Here is a 19,228-nt window from a genome sequence, read left to right as displayed (position 1 = left end):
CCGCTGCGCCACCAGGGAAGCCCTTATAAAAGATAATTTATCATCTGTAGTTTCCAGTTTCATTTTTGTTAAAGTGCAGCAAAAAAATATAAAGAAACAGGTGAAATTAATCTCTCAAAATTATGACTTTATCATGTACTCAATACAAAAATCAAGATATTTTACATTCCTTTCTTTTTTCTTCAAACTCCAGTGCATATTTTACATTACAAGACATTCAGATAATGTATTTCATTGGAAATATGGGCACACGTCGTTTTATCGTGCTCTGCAGATTTTGTGTGTTTTAGAAACTGAAGGTTTGTGGTAGCCCTGCATTGTCAGATGATGGTTGGCATTTGTTAGCAATAAAATATTTTTAAATTAAGGCACAGACATTGTTTTTTAAAGATATAATGCTATTCCACACTTAATAGACTACAGGATAGTAAAAACATAACTTTTATCTGCCCTGAGAAAGTAAAACATTTGTGTGACTTGCTTTATTGTGGTGGTCTGGAACCAAACCCACAATTTCTCCAAGGTGTACCTGTACTTGATCCATATTTAGATTTTGTAAAATTTAGAAAAGTAAATAAAAATTAAAAAGTAGATCCACATACTCAAGTTGTTTCAAATTTACTTGAAAATCTGCCAATACCTGAAGTGAATGTCAGTTTTTAAATTTAAATTTAATTAAAATTCGGAAACTCAAGTTTCTTAGTCACAAGTTATATTTAACAGCCACGTGTGGCTACTGGCTACTTGACCGAACAGTCCAAGTACGACTCGTTTTAAAGATAATTTCAACAAGCCTTGTGGTCTGTCTTCCCAGTACACTGGGGACTGGGAGAAAGACACAGAGGACAGAACTGACTTACCTTCTCCATAAAGCGCTGCTCTAGATCGGGAACAGTAAGCTCTGCCTGGCATACTCCCCGCTGTTTACATGCACTGACGTACTTTTAACAGTACCATCGACTTCCTTGGAACGGAGTAAAATGTACTGCTGGCGTGTTACAGAGTTATGTCTTAGGAAATATCATTTAAACATATTTCACCTTTTCAATTATGAGCCTTCACAAATTCCTAGAGAATCTGAACCAATTTATACCTTTTGTGGCTTTTTCATTTTCCCTCCCTATTCTTCCTGAAGGCTTAAGGTTTTATTTTCCTTATTCTTTTTTTGGTGGGGGTGTATCAATAATTTTTAACCATCTATAAAGCGCTTTCTGTTGTATTATCATTTGCTGAAATCATAAAAATAAAACTCTAAAACATTGCAGATGCTTAAGTTCATTTCTCCTTTTGGAATCTCATGCTCTGTTCTGTAACTGTTTCCTCAAGGCTGTATTATAGAAAATTTAGTATTTTTGAATGTATAAATGATTTCTTGACATTTCATATGTAAGCAGTAAATATAATTTTCATTTTAATGGAAATGTAAAATTATCACACAAACATCCAGGTGTTTTATAATAAACCAAAAATAACTAGAATCTACTTACTTTAAAAAATTCCTTTTTCTCAACCATCTCATCACCATCTGCATCCAACATTTGAAATGCAACATGAAACCCGGTATGGGGTTCTGCAAGTGAAAAATGAATAATTATGTAAATGCTGGTGGAATGCCAAGTTACCTGAAGATCTATAGGTCTTCAAACTTGAAATAAGCAACCAGAAACAACATGAGTAAGTGCCTAAAGTAGAGGAGAAACAATCTCTTCTCAGGATGACAATTTTCAAAGGCTGATGTTTCCATGGTGTGCTGTTCTGCTATTAAGTGTTCTGCCCTTCAAAGCAAAACTCATTTCAGAAAGTATTTCTTCCACTCTACTAGGGGCTTTCCTACTTCTTACAGTATGTTCTCTATTTTCACATTGATTACTACTCTTTATTTCCCTTTCCCAAAAGTAGAGTTTTGTAAAAATTATTTTGAAATAATCTTAGGCTTACAGAAATACTGCAAAGCTGGTACGGTGAGTTCCCACAGGCCCCCCACCCAGTCTTCTCTCATGGCAACATCTTGTGTAACCATAGTACCTTTATGAAAACTAAGAAATTAGCACCTTTAACTAAACTACAGACTTCATTTGGATCCCATGGTTTTTCTATTCTAGGGTCAAACACAAGGAAGCCTGTTGCGTTTAACTGTTATGTCTCCTTATCTCCTCAGAGCTGTGGAAGTTTCTCAGTCTTTCCTCGATTCTCATGACCCGGACAGTTTGCAGACAGTTACTGGTCAGGAATTTTGCAGAATGTCACGTGAGGGATTTTTAATATTCCTAAGTGAAGGCTGCGTCTGACTCTTCAGTTCAATAAGCCTTCAATTAAGGAGACAAAGTTGTGGGGAGCCTGAGTGCAGGGGAGGTGGTGAGACTTCAGGGATAATCTCACCCAACAGAATCATCCTGTAGGTACAGAAAGCAAGGCGCCAATAACATTTTTCACGATAAAGATATAAATACCAAACTTCCAACACCCTGTCTGGTAAGACGAGAGAATTCCACATGATCGATGAGAAAAACTGTGGAATACTTACTAGTGAGGATTGTAAGTAAGAAAAGATATTCGGTATACGAAACCAGCCCTGAAAGAGATAAAGACATCAGAAAGCAAGTTTTAGATGGTTTAGAAGTAATCATATACATACTATATGGAACCTTCACCTAATTAAAAACACACATATTGTTACTTTAAATTACCTCTCTGGTATAGCGGAAAATGTTCATCAGAGTTAAGTATAGTACTAATACTTCAAAAAAAGGAGACTTTTATTAGGTCACTATTACTAGAAAGGAGGGATGGCCATTGGTCAGCAAGCACAAGTGTCCACTAGAGGTTTTATCTGCATGGCATTCTGTGTAATTTCACCTCAAATTTTACTATTCATAACATCTCAAGTGAAGCAAACTTATAAATTCAGTACACTGACAGAGATCTGGATATACCAAAGGTCAAACCACGTTATTTAAAATGAAGGAATTAAATTTCTGTAGCAGTGACTTGATTTTAATCTATAGGTTCTCCCTGGTCTTTCTTCCCCTCAGTTTCAACTTAATTGTTGAAGAAGTCTGGTCATTTGTCCGGTAAAGTTTAAGAGTGTAGAAGATTTGCTAACTGCATCTTTTTGGTGTCATTTCACATGTTCCTCTAACGTCTATATTTTCTACAAACTGGTACTTACTTAGATCCAGAGCTGTGCTCAGATTCAAGTTTAGTTTTCGGCAAGAATTCTTTTTCTTTTTGGCCGCACCATGCGGCATGCGGGATCTTAGTTCTCCAACCAGGGATCAAACCTGTGCCCCCTGCATTGAGAGCGCAGAGTCTTAACCACTGGACTGCCAGGGACGTCCCAAGAATTCTTAATAGATGGTGCTGCATACTTCCACCAGGAGGTCCAAATGTAAATGTTTACAGAAAATGCTAAATACCACTGAGAGATACTGATAGTGAGTTCCAGGACTTAAAAAAAGGTGAAGTCTTCCAAAGTTTAGATGACCGAAGATGTCTCAGAGGAAGTAGTTCTAAAAATGGTCTCTGTTCCTTTTTATGGTTGAGTAACTATACTCCAATAAAAATTAATTAAAAAAATGGTCTTTGAATGATAGGAGAAAACTGCAACGAAGCAGGGGTGGTATAAGTGGGAAAGCCGTATGTATAGGAGAGATGAAGCTGCATATGAACACTGAAAAGCGAGTGTTTGTCTGCAAGGATGTTCCTGTGGAAGAGTCAGTGGGAAGCACAGCTACCTGGTGGCTCAGAGATGAAGAAGGAAGCCTGGCAGAGGGTGACGGCAGCGGATCTGCACCATCCTGCTGTGAAGAAGGACCAGCCGCTATGGGCCCCCGGTCAGATACAGCAGAGACACACGGCCGAAAGCAGTGCAGAGCAAATGAGGCAGGTAAGGGTTTGACACCCAGGTAGTTCAGTGCTTCAGCTAACAGGCAACTTCAAGTATGTATTTAAATGCTCTTAATGACTTAACAGTTTTTTACATCAGCAATTTTTCTGTCATTTTCATCTTGGAGCAGTTGTGCTTCCCTTTAATAAAAAGCCTAGAGTAAGTCTTCAGGTATTTTTTCCTAGAAATATTCAGTGTTTATATGAAGGGAGAATAAATTAAATGTGTTTTGTCATATCTCATACCTGAGAGAAATGCTCTAACGTTAGTTGAAGGATCAAAGTATTTCATATCTTGGCAGCCTCAAAAAAGTGAACAGTTTTTTTCTAATTTTCAAAGGAATACAGCAATGTGAAAAAATGGCCAAACGGCTGGACTGAACTGGGCTTGGTGCCAAAAGGAGACCTCACTTTTCTTTTCTCGAGACATAGGTACATGTCCTGTGCACAGGGGAACTTCTTGAAAAAGAAAATTCTTTGAAATACTGACTTAAATAAAATGCTTGAATAAACACAGTTGAGACAGTGTAAAAACAGCTCCCTACACTCTCAAGATAGATTATAGACAATACAGCTCTCCAACAGCATTCTAGGCACCTGCCTCTGAAAATGCTTTTAAAGGAAACTGACACTTCCGAATACTTATAGGAGAAAGTTTAATACATATTTGTTGCACTGAATTGTAAAATAAATGCCGTTAAATGTCAATGTTTCAAAACTGCATGTCAAATAGGAAAGTATTTTAAATAATTTATATTTAAAAAAAAAATTCTTTTTGGCTACACCGCACGGCATGCAGAACTTCCCTGACCAGGGACTGAACCCCCTGCAGTGGAAGCGTGGAATCTTAACCACTGGAGCACCAGAAAAGTCCCTATATTTAAAAATTTATTAAAGAATCCTTAAGGGTCACTAGAAGAGATGATTAAATTCTGTTAGTTACTATGCTTCTCTAGAAATATTTTAAATTTGGAACCGTTGAAAAATATGATTTGCTACTAAATGCAATTTTGAGAACTCTGTTCTCCAAAGAGAAATTACTACATGTATCATAAGAACACATTTATATCTTACAGTATATGTTATAATTTATATTCAGTATATCCTTGAGGATGGTATTATGTTGAGAATTCTGCTCAGTTTCAAAAAATACATAATAATTATAACTTATAATTTACTTTTCTTTATAATAATGCATGGAGGTGGATTATTTTATTTCAAGACTATACCCTTTTGTTAGTTATGATGTAATATACATTTTGATAGTTCTTTTAGGTGGTAAAATAGAATATTTTAAATTGTTCCAAATGTAGCTAAATTTTACATTCTTTTTTTTCAAATGACTTCATTAATATCAACAAAGGAGTATATCTGGAAAAAAGTGTATCTTGAAATCTTTCCTATAAAATATTCAGTGTTTTTTCTTTAAGCTGGAATGTATATTTCAACTCACGTATTTCAGAGAAAAACTAAAAAAATAAGTCTTGTTAAGTCCTTCCTCAACATTTTTTCTTGTCCTGTAAGTTCTCTAGAGGTGGGAGAAGAGAGGATGAATTCAATAAATATTTAGAAGGCAAAATTAGAAAGATCTGTGTTTGGCTGCATATGAAGGATGGAGGGGCAAAGAGAAAGGGTTCAAAGCTATTTCCGGGTTTCAATGAGCTGGGTGAAAAGTACCACCACCCAGTAAGACACAAACAAAGCCTGGGTTGAGGGCAGCTGGCGTCTGGAGAAGCAGCAGTGCTTGGGGAGGCCGCAGTGGTTCTTACTTGGCCTTTTCACTCACTCTTCTTCTGATCCCTCACCACCACGTGACTCTGTTCTCCTGCATTTCCCTGTCAGTGGCTTAATTTCCTTGTCACCAGTAAGTTCTACCATCAAGTCCCGATTTCCTTACCAGTCCTAATTAGTGACAGCTGTTTTTAATACACCCCGTGTGATCGGCAGGAAGTTAGGTTGAATTCTCCTCCTGCCGCTGCCCAGCGCACATTTTCATTCGTCCTCTCTGACTCTGAAGTGGATGCTACCATGGTCTCTCTCCCTGCAGTCACTTCTTTCTTCTAGTTCCCCTTAAAGCCTCTCTTTCCTCTATTTCTCCTACTAATATCCTTATAGATTTGCCTAAAGGGGGGGGAAAAAATCAACTTTCTGCTTTGGACTTACATCTTCTGTTTATTTTTCGAACAGTCCGTCACTAAGGGCTTTCTCCCCCATCATCCAGAAATACTGACTTTTTATTCTTTAAGAAATCTGTGTGATGCCCCTGTTCATTTTGAGAATATAAGAAGTCCTCCAGTTGTATAAAGAACAGGGAACGAGAACTATCGAGTGAGAAAAGTGTGTGAGTAGGCTGATGGATCTGTCTCCTATGGTTAGAAAGCAGTACGTACAGATGGAGAGACAGAGCTGGAGATACAGACATATACGTGTCTGTCACTGAAAGTTAAAGACAGTAAATAGAAGTTACTAACCACCTTTCTCAGTACCCTCTGTATTTCCTATGGTGTGGAAGCAGCACAGCTGGTAACGACACAGATTCACAACCCTCCTTCCCGAGACCAGACCGTGACTGCGGACATGGCCCGGGCCCAGCAGAACCTCTAACTGAGCAGCTCCAGGGACAACCCCGCCCCCGCCCCCCAGCCCGTCTGAAGCGCTACGACTGTAACTAACACAGTTCTGGAAGCTGCACTGTCTACTTCCCCTCAGGTCGAACTGCTGCATTCAGGGCTCCACGAACCCGCAGCCCGGAAGCCTGGCCACTCCACGCTGTCATCTCCGAGCCGAGAACACGACGGTCTGCTTGCTGCTCTGAAACCTCCACTCCCGCGTCGTATAGGAGGCCTCAAAAACATTGCCCTTCACTTGCCAGGGAGCCTCCCATTTCCTTCAGTTTGTTAAATCTTGCTTTTAAACCTCGGTGTCTCCTGTGAGAACAGAGTGTCTGCCGGCTTTTCAGGGCTGACGAGTGGCTCTGTGCTCTCCCTCTGTCCACCGCGCCGCCCAGCGCGTGGCCCCTGCAGTCACTGCGGAACCTCCCGCCGTCTCCTCTTCTGCGCCCTCCGCAGGCGCCTCGGCCCCCTCTGCCCAGATGAGAGGGGTTTCTCTCATCTGACTTGTGGCCTTCTTACAGCTCCCCCACAGCAACCCGCCGTTCTCAGGACAAGGCCCACGCTCCTGGACACTCCCTCCCACGCTGCGTACGTACGGTTGAGGCTCTGCTCACCTCTCTAGCTTAGGTCCAACCGCCCTCAGCGGCCACACCCCACTTTCCAAACGGCCTCTGTCCTCTTTGTTGACACGCCTGCAGCTGGTCTGCGCTTCATCCTTCCGGACCCAACCAACCTCCATGCCTCTGCTTCTCCCCGGACGCTCTGCGACGCTCTCCCGAATGGCCTTCCTCAGTAAACACCTTTAACTGGTCGCCGTGTGCAGAGCCCTGCCGCACCTGCAAGCGGCTTCTCCGCTCGGGACGCCGGCACCCTTGCATACGTCTCAACTGGTGACTCCTCTCCCCACTGCCACGCTCATCCCAGACCTTTGCTCTTCCAACCTCTTGCAGAAACCTGTTACTCCGAGGCTGATGCCGTCGAGCTGACCACCTCCGACTTTCTTCCTGGTCACCTACCTAGCTCCCTCTCTTTAGCCTTCCATCGCCGGAGGCCTGAGCGCCTGGTCCATCGTCCAGCACACAGGACCACACTCTATTCTCAGACCTGGGGTCACCTCTGTCACATTCACACTGCCACTTACTCTGCTCCAGCTGGCCGATTCCACGACCGCACCCGAGGCCAAGCTTACCTGCAGCGGCTTCTGCTCCGAACCGGAGCGCAGACCCCGGCTCTGCGCGCATGGTGGGCCCCGCTCCTGGGTTCCCAGCTCACCTGCTCCCACCCTCACTGGCCGCTCTCTCCTGAATTCCCACTTTCTTTCCATCGCTCTTCCCATCTTACTTTTTTCTCTCCAAGGCTTGTTATTTAAAGACTCTCGTGTTTTTAAGTAAAACTGCTGCCCTCGACACCGTTAACCCCCTAGCCCACGACTTTTCTTCCCTGCGTTTGCCTAGTAACACCCTAACCGCATGCTTCTGTGTACTTCCTGGCCTGCCCGCGGCCGGGGGAGAACCAGCTGGTGGCCACTTCAAACCTCCTACTTTCTCCACACCCTCCACTTTACGAAGGAATCAGGGCCACCCTCCAAACCCGCCTCAACTTCTCAGCCCTGCTCTGCAAACATGTGCGATAAACACCCGCACGTCACCCCTCCCCACGCGGTACAACGCAAAGCTCCCTGCTGAGGGGCGCGCCCTCCACCGAGCTCTGCACAGCCCCCGCCCCCTCACACCCAGACGTGCGCTCAAAGCCCTTCGTGCAACACAGACCGCCAGGACCGGACTCCAGCTCACACCCGCCCCGCCCCGCACCACCGTCCTCCACTGCAGTCTGCCCCCAGAACCCGTCCCAGCACCGCCCCTGCCCTTGCTGACGCGCGGGAGCACCTCCCCACCGCCAGTCCTAACCACGTTCTGACGCCCTTCCTTCACGGGCCCTACACACTGATGCTCCCTCCCTCCCAGGCTCCCGAGATTCCCTCTCCCGCTCTGATGCCTCTGCCTCCTCTCCTGCACGGCACCTCCTCCTTCTCTGCTCCCGTGAATGCTGGTGTCCTCTGCGTTATCTCTGAGGCTTTGTCTTCTTACTTTAGAATAATCACTTTACTCACTTATTTATCTGGCTGCACCCCTCGGCATGCAGAACTTCCCTGCCCAGGGATCAAACCCGCACCCCCTGCAGTGGAAGCACAGAGTCTTAACCACCAGACTGCCAGGGAAGTCCTTTCTCTTCTTCTTCTTCTTTCTTTAAAAAATATTTATTTATTTGGCTGCGTCGGGTCTTAGTTGCGGCACTCGGGATCTTTTGTTGCAGCGTGCAGGCTCTTAGTTGCGGTGCGTGGGCTTAGCTGCCCTGCAGCATATGGAATCTTAGTTCCACAACTAGGCATCGAACCCGAGTCCCTTGCATTGGAAGGTGGATTCTTAACCACTGGACCACCAGGGAAGTCCCAAATCCTTTCTCTTCTCTTTTTTTCTTTAATAAATAAATAAATTTATGTATGTATGTATTTATTTATGGCTGCATTGGGTCTTCGTTGCTACACGTGGGCTTTCTCTAGTTGTGGCGAGCGGGGGCTACTCTTTGTTGTGGTGTGCAGGCTTCTCACTGTGGTGGCTTCTTTTGTTGCAGAGCACGGGCTCTAGGTGCACGGGCTTCAGTAGTTGCAGCACGCAGGCTCAGTAGTTGTGGCACACGGGCTTAGTTGCTCTGCAGCATGTGGGATCTTAGTTCCCGGACCAATTGAACCCGCGCCCCCTGCACTGGCAGGCGGATTCCAAACCATTGCACCACCAAGGAAGCCCATCTCGCCTTATTCTTTTTTTTCTCTTTTTTTTCTCTCCTTATTCTTGATGCTCTGCCTCACCCTTCTCTCCAAGCTTACTGAAATCAATGTTTAAATAATTTTTCTGTGATTGATCAAAGAGTTTAAGAAAAAATTGCTTCGAATGTAATGAGTATTTTATTATGATTTAAAAACATCTATTAAATAACACACTGTTATAACATTCTCTCTGCAGATTCTCTAATGTATGTTCTTCAATATGCAGCTGCAAACCTCATAACTTAATTCCTTAATAATACTTTGGTTAAATAAAACACAAGTAAAACATAAAAATTACCTTTATCGCCAAGGTCTCTAAAAAAAGTTGATCCACAACCAGCTCTTTTGATTCCTGCCAGTACGTCCTCAATATCCTTTGAATAAACATATTAAAATCTTTCAATTTAACTTATAATAGTTGATTTTCTATCTTAAAAAAAAGAAAAAGGACCTTCACCTCCATTGCTTACCTTATTTGTCAGCCTCTTGACTAAAGTTTTACCTATAGCAAAGAAGAAATATTATTTAGTACCCATATACCTTGGTAAAATTCAACTTCCATTAAGAAGAAAATCACTTAAAAGACAAAACAAATAACTAAATATTTATAAAAAATAGAAGTCTGGCAATTTTAGCTCATATCTTTAAACAGAAGTTATGAGCCAGAGAATTCTAAGTAAACACAAACACTGTAGTTCTTTGTAAGACCTATGTTCACTTTCACTCACTCCCTTCCAGAAATATGGAACCTTCTAACCATCTCTCACTCATCGTAGCTAAGAGAAATAAGTTTGTGCCAAACATTATTTCTTTCTTTACATGATTATTAAAATCTGTCTCCTTTTGCTTTCATTGACTAAAAAAATACACATTCATCTTTCAGAAAGCTACCTTTTTAACCCTGAAAAGTTCTTAAGGTCACAGCTCTGCAGTCAGATCTAAAGGCTGGTCAGGGGCTTCCCTGGTGGCGCAGTGGTTAAGAATCCGCCTGCCAATGCAGGGGACACGGGTTCAAGCCCTGGTATGGGAAGATCCCACATGCCGTGGAGCAACTAAGCCCGCGAGCCACAATTACTGAGCCTGCGCTCTAGAGCCTGCGAGCCACAACTACTCAGCTCGTGTGCCACAACTACTGAAGCCCGGGTGCCTAGACGCCATGCTCCCCAACAAGAGAAGACACCACAATGAGAAGCCCGCTCGCCGCGACTAGAGAAAGCCCGCGTGCAGCAACGAAGACCCAATGCAGCCAAAAATAAATAAATAAAATAAATAAATAAAATAAAAGTAAAGGCTGGCCAAGATGGCTGTTTATTCTAAAGTGATGTTACTTTTAACAGTTTCCTACTGGATAACAGATTAAAATTCTTTCAGGCTTTCCACCATCATCTTTAGGCTGACCTCATTTTCCTCTTATCCACTGTAATTCTAAAGCAATCACCTTGCTTCTTTTGTTGAGACTTTTTCTGAAGACAGCCTCAAGCCATTTACACATCTAGAACACTGAAAAATATTTTGTTAATTTTATTTCTTACGTAAGCCATATGCATCACAAACTTCCCTTCTTGCTCTCAAAATTATCCATGAAGTTTGTTCAGTGCAATTACATGGTGTGTGAAAATTCAGGCGACAGGTTGAAAAAAAAGAATACTTTTAGATGTGGCTTTTTGCAGTTTGGGATGCTTAAATTTGGATTATAAATCTACTGGGGACAAATTCTATTATTTACTGTTAATTATCAAGATTTTATTTTTGCTTTAATAATTAAAACATTAATTGTGAACATGACCATATAATTTTTAGAAACATCTATGACCATGTTTGTAAGCTTAGGAGTTACTATTTTGGAAAAATTGTTTGTCACTGATAAACTATTAAGTGTTACGCAATGACAAATAACTCGATTCTAATTTTAGGTGCTATTATAACATGAGATCATCAAATAGATAGAAGTTACCCGGTTATTTCATGTTGACTACAAGTTCTGCCGGATACCTGTATATGTATTTGATTATCAAAAATGGAGAATCCACGTACTAAATGAACTTGTCTTGAAAAAATTTTTTTTCAAAATGGAATAATTAGAAAATGATAAAGAAATTACCTTTGCTGATAAAAAGTCTGGGGTACCTCTGTTACAGAAAATTCATTTTTAGGTTTAAAAAAAAAAAAAGACAAGGCAGAGCTCCTAGGAGAACACCTTGTCTTTCTTACTTCCTTTCTCCTAAGTCAATAAACATTTCTCTGAGTAACACGGGAGACTGTGGTATTTCCAACCCAGAACCCTCTGCTGGGGTTTCTTAGTGCCTCTCACCCAGGCTGCCTGGTTTTAGACCACTCGTTTATGGGCTCCCCAAGGAGAGAGACCAAGTATCAGATTTAAGAAGGGTGTGGTCTGGTCGGCTACACGAGGGGCATGACCTTTGGCCATCTGACAACAGTAACAACACAAAGACACATTAAATATACTTAGATATATGTATTCATTTTTGCCAGTCTTCTCCCCCCTACTTTTTAAAAAATTGAGGTAGAGTTGATGTCCAATATTAGTCTCAGACATGAAACATAGTGATTAATAATTTTGATAGGTTATACTCCATTTATAGTTATTGTAAGATATTGGTATATTCCCTGTGCTGTAGCAGGGGTCCCCAAACCCCGGGCTGCGGACTGGCATTGGCCCCGCGGCCTGTGAGGAACCAGGCCACACGGCAGGATGTGAGTGGCGGCTGAGGGAGTGAAGCTTCATCTACTCCCCCATCGCTCACATCACCGCCTGAACCATTCCCCCCCTCCCCCACACCGTCCCGGTCCGCGGAAAAACTGTCTTCCAGGAAACCGGTCCCTGGTGCCAAAAGGGCTGGGGACCGCTGCTGTAGAGTATATCCTTGTAGCTTATTTTACACAGAGTAGTTTGTATCTCTTAATCCCCTATCCCTATATTGCCCCTCTCCTTCTTCTCTTTCCCCACTGGTTTTCTCTGTATCTGTGAATCTCTTTTTTGTTATATTCATTTGTTGTATTGTTTAGATTCCACATATATGTGATAACATAGTGTTTGCCTTTCTCTGTCTGACTTGCTTCACTTAGCATAATGCCCTCTGGGTCCATCTATATTGCTGCAAATGGAAAAAATTCATTCTCTTTTATGGCTGAGTACTATTCCACTGTATGTATACACCACATCATCTTTATCCATTCATCTATTGATGGACACCTGGGTTGCTTCCATACCTTGGCAATTGTAAATAGTGCTGCTATGAACATCTGGATGCATGTATCTTTTCAAATGTTTTCTTTGGATACATACCGAGGAGTGGAATTGCTGGATCATATGGTAGTTCTATTTTTATTTTTTTGAGGAACCTCTATACGGTCTTCCACAGTGTCTGCATCAATTTCCATTCCCACCAACAGTGTAGGAGGGTTCCCTTTTCTCCATATCCTCGCCAACATTTGTTACTTGTGTTCTTTTTGAGGACGGCCACTCTGACTGGTGTGAGGTGACACCTCATTGTAGTTCTGGTTTGCATTTCTCTGGTGATTAGCAATGTCAAGCATCTTTTCATGTGCCTGTTGGCCATCTGTATGTCTTCTCTGGAAAAATGTCTATTCAGGTCTCCTGCCCATCTTTTAATTGTGTCTTTTGTTTTCTTGAGATTGAGTTGAATGAGCTGTTTATGTATTTTGGATATTAACCCCTAATCAGCCACATTATTTGTAAATATTTTCACACACATAAGAAATGCATTCTTATTGTTTTCATAGCTATTTCATATACATTTATGCTGTCATATAAAAATAACAGAATGGGAAAAACTTAACAGCAAAAAAGGCAGATCTAGAGTTGAGGATGCCTTGCTTCACTGTGCTAGTGTGAAAGGATGGAAAATACATTGTGGCTTTTCTCGGTAGGGGAAGGGATAAATCTTCAACACTATGATGGAATTTTGGCTCAAGAAGTAGAGTGTTTTAAAAGGTCTCCACCTACTCTGGAGATTCCACCACGTGGTTTTCACTGTTTACAGAGGATTTCTGAAGTTAAAAACCAGGAACAAGCACATCTTGTTACAGGCAAACAGCCATTTTAATACTTAAAGTAAGTAAAACTGGAACAATACATATTAAGTGTTGTTATAGGTCAAATAAATCTTTGCCTGTAGCCAAAATAAAGTTATTTGATAATCATAAGTATAAAAACATTGCTAATAGTATCTAATTCAACTTCATTTTGCTAGAGATAAGTGGACTTCTGACACATAAAAATTACACAGTAGAGACATTTACATCATTTCACATCTTGCATAAATACATGGAACAACTTAGCATCACTATTAGAATTGGTGTAAGAGCTGATTACACACTTGCTTGAATTCAGTCTCAGCTATGAAGGAAATCAAGGCAGAAAACAGCACATTAGCAAAGCGACTGAGCTCCCGAATATCACTAATAAAAGTGATAACTGGAGGAAAAAAAGGAAGGCAAATTTCAGTGGTGCTATTTTCTTTCAACAAAGCATATGGCTTGTTTATTTTGCTGGAATATTTAAATAGTGAGAGCCAGAGATGACCTCTGGTCGGCATTTCTTCTAGAGGAAGACAAATGTGATGCCCTAAGATGCCTAAAACTGGCCTCCTTGCCAACTTTGATAAGTCGTTTCTTGAAATACATTTACATCATTTTTTTTTTTTTTGGTACGCGGGCCTCTCACTGCTGTGGCCTCTCCCATTGCGGAGCACAGGCTCCGGACGCACAGGCTCAGCGGCCATGGTTCACGGGCCCAGCCGTTCCGTGGCACATGGGATCTTCCCGGACCGGGGCACGAACCCGCGTCCCCTGCATCGGCAGGCGGACTCTCAACCACTGCGCCACCAGGGAAGCCCACACTTACATCATTTTTGAATGGAAAAAAGGGAAATGTGACTTTCTTTTTTGCAACCTTAAGCACTGTGAAATAATTAATAACATTATACATAACAAATAATTTAATTACAGCTTGAAAACTGATATAAAGGGGGAAATAGAAAGCTAAGAAACTAAACAATGGGGAGCGGGGAAGGTGAGGAAAAGCTTCTCCAAATGAGAGCTGCTTAAGTTAAGACCTGACAGATTAGCAGGAATTAGCCCAGAAAAGTAGGGCTGAAAGCGTTCCGGGACTAGCAGGTGAATCGGGCCTGAGATGGAAGGGCTGGAACCCTCTGCCAACACAGCAGGCCCTGCGGTGCCCCCCCCACCCCCGCCATGAGGTGGAAGAGCGCCATGGTTGTGACGGGGGTGTTACTATCTCACGACCTCTACTTTCTCTTTGAGCGGCGATCAGGTCCTTTGCTGGAGTGTGTAGGACAAAGTGTAAGGCCACGACACAGCGGAGATGCTGGTGTACAGAAATACAACAGATTTTCATACAGAGGTGCTGTGTCCTATGACCTTGACAACTCCCTTACTAGTTTAGTAGTCTTATTATTTGTGGATACTTTGAGATTTTCTACATAATCATGTCTCTGAACAAAGACAACTTCCCTTTCCCTTTTAAATCTGTAGGTCTCATTTCTTTTTCTTGCCTTTTTGCACTGGTCGCTACTTCCGGTAGCATGGTGAATACAAGCCGTGAGAGTGGACAGCCTTGCCTACTCCCTGATCTCAGAGGCAAAGCATCTAATCTTTTACTATTAAGAACGATACTAGCAACTGGCTGTAGGCCCACATGGCCTTTTAGGACCTAGCCTTCAAAGTGCCACTGTCACATCCATGCATCTCCAGGAGTGGAAGTCGCAAAGGTCACGGAGAGGGGATACAGGTCCCACCTCTTGATGGGGGCTGACAAAGTTCTGGAGGAGCATATGGGACCAGAAATACCGTTGCAGCCATTTCTGGAAATACAGCCTGCTGCAGCACCGTAACAGACTTATCCCCTCAGAGGGAACATTCTTCTCCCTTCTGTTGTTTGCTTACGGAAATGTGTCCATTTTTCTCACACCCTTTGTGAAGTCATGATTCCTCCAGCTCTCCCTGACCTCTCTGATGAAACTACCACATTAGATAGTCTATTACCCCAACTCTACACTAGATTGTGAATTCCATTAATATCTGTTTTATTTACTGCTATATCCCCAAGGCCTAACACAGTGCCTCTTACATGAGGTGTAGCCAATAAAATTTTTAATAAAGGTGTGGATTATAACTCATCATTTCATTATATAATAACTGTTGATATATGTACTTATTAAGCTGTTAAATAAATACTTGTGCCAGGCACTGTGCCAGTCCGGGAACACGGTCGAACGAGAGACCGTGACGGTGCTGTTCACCAGCAGAGGGACGGCGGGCGGGGAGGCGCAGGGCACCCGCAGCACATTTACGGTTGCTGACTTGAGATGCCTCTGGCACTTCCTAGACAAGAAGCTGGTCAGGTGAGAGGTCTGGTCTGGAGACACACACGTGAAGAAGTCAGTGTTCAGGCACAGCTAAGTCATTGATGGGGGCAAGGTCCTCGAGGAAGAAGGCAAGGAGGAGAGAGGACGACTTGGAGACGGAAGCTTAAGAAGAATTCGTAAGGGGGGCATCAGTTTTGTCCCCAAGACTAGACCGGAGACTCTCTGAGGGTGCGTGTCACATTTATTGTTCACATCCTCCAGGATTTTCATTTTGGTGTGAAATTAAACACCAGACTGATCTGATCTGGGCTGCTCTGTGTGTCAGGGTCCCCATGTCCCCAAACACCATGGAAACCAGCTGTCCTTACGAGGGATTAAAGTTGTTCCTCGTGCCACGGCCTCCACTTGATAAAGACGCCACAGGATGAAGCTGGGACCAGAGCTCAGCGCTTCAGTGTGGACCGTGAGCTTGGCACTGGGGAATAAACCTTTCAGGCTAATGCTTCTTGATGCCACATCCCAAAACCGTACAAACTGTTGATAAATGACCTTTGAAATACATACAGTGAACAGTTCTTCCAGTTTCTTACGACAACAATCACAAAAAAAAGCCAGAAGTCATATGTATATGAATGTTAGAAAACAGAATCCAAGTTTTAATTTTTTTCTCAGGATGTTGAATGAAAAGTTGAATCATTTTAGAATTAAATGTCTTAATTTTTACTTTTTATTTGTTGTATACAAGCCCCGTAAAGTAGGCTTACATTGTATGTAATTCCAAAGAATCTCATACTTAGAATGATTTTTTTTTTGCGGTACGCGGGCCTCTCACTGCCGTGGCCTCTCCCGTTGCGGAGCACAGGCTCCAGACGCGCAGGCTCAGCGGCCATGGCTCACGGGCCCAGCCGCTCCACGGCATGTGGGATCTTCCCGGACCGGGGCACGAACCCGCATCCCCTGCATCGGCAGGCGGACTCTCAACCACTGCACCACCAGGGAAGCCCCTCACCCCTTCTTTTTAATGATTCCTTTTTATATCATTCAGAGAACAACAATAAGTAAGCTGATTAAAAGCATAAGAATATAAGGGTAGAGGGAAACTGACCCTCCTGAATATCCTTCCAAGGAGGAGAAATCTGTCTTTAAGAAATAAAAGCATGGCCCGTGGGCTTTAAACCTGTTCTTCTCACACAGGAAAATGCATCCTCCCCAGTCAGGGTGCGGGGTCATGAGGTAGGTAGGGGACAGACAAACTATTTGCCACCCTGCAGTCTGACGACTATGCAAGTGCTCACCACGCCCCGTCTTAGGTATGTGTGTGCATGTGTGTGTTTACAAGAAGGCCGGGAGAGGAGAAAGTATTTACGTGTGGAGATGGGTCAGCACTCAGATGCTGCCAGGGCAGTGTGCTCACGGCCCACTCTTACCCACGCAGTGACTGGATGGGAAGGAGACGGCTTAGTGAGTCCTTGGAAGCCTAAGCAGCTAATTTTTTTTGGCCAATGAATTTACCAGCAACTGTGCTTCTAAAACTTCTGAGATGGCTCCTACAAATCAGTTCACTTTTCTGTAGAACTGACCTAGATGAATATGTTTCGGTTTAGACCCACAATGAGTTCTCTGATATTGGAAATGCATATAAAGAGTCATGTTTTTATTATTTTAGCGTCTCCATGTATTTTTTGCAAAGTATAATAATTTTATTTATTTACTGTATTCATTTTTTTTCACACACACACACTGTATCTTATTTTTACAAGAGATAAATAAACTGACACCAAGCATTGTAAATGGATGGCCACAACAAAAGCAACAATGACTGCAGTTACCAAACACGAAACACACTCACACCGTGTCATAATATTGACATTCAGTCCAGGAATCCTCCACTGTAACAGCTCCTTTACTCTGCAGTGAAAACTGATTTGTGTATTTTTTTGCCTCTGGGTCCTTGTGGGATTTTTTTTTTATTCAAACAGAAAGTCACAAAAATTATAATCCTCCTCATCAGTGCACTCAGTCCCGTGTAATTAACTTTTTTTCATCTTGATCTTTTGTGAGCACTGTTATGAATTCATCAGTTTTCCATCAGAGTTCTGAAAACGCTTATTCATTCAGTTCAGCGGTATGGTCAGTTAGCAGAAACCTGTGCTTGTCAGAGTCATTTCCATGAAAATAATTTTAAAATTAATATTTTCAACTGGGAACAAGGATTGGTATTTTTACATGTTTTTATAGCTTTACTGTGATATACTTCATATATCACAAAATCCGTCCAATGAAACTGTATAGTTCAATGGTTTTTAGTACATTCAGAGTGGTACAACCATCACCACCACCTACTTTCAGAGCATTTTCATTACCCGCCAAAAGAACAGAAAACCCATTAGCAGTCACTCCTCTTCCCCTACTTGTGGGCAACCACGAATCTACTTTGTCTCCACATATCTGCCTAGGATGGACACCTCATATAAATGGAATCACACTACCGTTTAGCTGCTCCCACCTACCCTCCCCAACCTGTAACGCTGGGTCAGCCCAGAGCTCATTCCTTCCACCCGCCTTTCCCATCTAAACTCACTTTTGCAACCTCACGAAGTCTCAGCTCTCATGAATCTACTGAAGTCTTCAACCTACATTTCAGTTCCGTTCTCTCTCCTACTTGTACATCTAACTGCTCACTAGACACTTCCTCTTGGACGCCTGATAGAAACTCCTGTGAATGAATGAATACCTACTATGTGCCGAGTACTACTCTGGGTATTTGGTTTATGTCACTGAGCACAAGGGACACACATTCCTGTCACGGAGCAGGTGCTCTAGGGGGAGAAACAGATAATAAACAGTAAACTTCAAAAGTAAGGAAATTGTAAATACATATTATAGTAAACCTTAGGGTGTGACAAGTGCTATGGAAAATAACTGAGCAAGGTAAGAGGGATTAAAAGGGCAGCAGAGTGGAATAGATGGGACTGAGATGTGAGCACAGCACTGTGCTTGTAACAAAAGCCTCTGGAAAGAGGGGCAGGCATTTATCTTGTGGCTCTTGGGGAGCGGGACAGTCTCGTCACTGCTGTTTGCGCTGACGAGTCAGCAGTCGGTCTGTCCTGCATTTCCCACCGCAGTGCCTGCAAATGGGGTAAAAGAACCCTGACGCATCCTTCACTGACTTCTGTGCATCCTGCCTTGCTTTGGTCGGCTGGATAAAAATGCAGCTCTGTCTGACTAAAATGGAAATAACGTGTCCTTAACAAAAGTTACTAAGGTAGGAAGACACAGTATAAACGCTCTCTCTATGCTGCTACAACACATTAGTTCTAAGGTAGAGCTGTACACATTTTATAGTAACAGAACATTACACTTAAGCATGCAGGCCATTAAGGCAAGAAGGAAAATTATGCTTGACCACAAAATTTTCATTTTCTAATATAAGATAATCTTTCTAATAATATAAAGCCTCATTATGGTACCCTTAAACACATTTTCAGCAAACTTTTAATTCTGAAGATGCTAAAATTAATTCAATAAAATTGCAA

At 42.4% G+C, this 19,228-nt stretch overlaps 1 protein-coding gene across 1 annotated transcript in view; it reads right to left on the bottom strand.

The window, feature by feature from the left end:
• MICU2 (mitochondrial calcium uptake 2) overlaps nucleotides 1–19,228 on the bottom strand; it is a 62,286-nt gene that overhangs the window by 26,861 nt on the left and 16,197 nt on the right. Inside the window, exons 2-5 of the mRNA XM_024752318.1 lie at nucleotides 9,792–9,823; nucleotides 9,620–9,695; nucleotides 2,525–2,572; nucleotides 1,488–1,570 (exon numbers count right to left, since the gene is read on the bottom strand). Coding sequence (XP_024608086.1) covers nucleotides 1,488–1,570; nucleotides 2,525–2,572; nucleotides 9,620–9,695; nucleotides 9,792–9,823 — 239 coding nt within the window. The remainder of the gene's footprint in view (nucleotides 1–1,487; nucleotides 1,571–2,524; nucleotides 2,573–9,619; nucleotides 9,696–9,791; nucleotides 9,824–19,228) is intronic.

Source organism: Neophocaena asiaeorientalis, unplaced genomic scaffold, assembly GCF_003031525.2.
Source record: "Neophocaena asiaeorientalis asiaeorientalis breed wild unplaced genomic scaffold, Neophocaena_asiaeorientalis_V1.1 scaffold443, whole genome shotgun sequence".
Classification (NCBI taxonomy): domain Eukaryota; kingdom Metazoa; phylum Chordata; class Mammalia; order Artiodactyla; family Phocoenidae; genus Neophocaena; species Neophocaena asiaeorientalis.
This window is presented reverse-complemented; position numbering and strand designations above follow the sequence as displayed.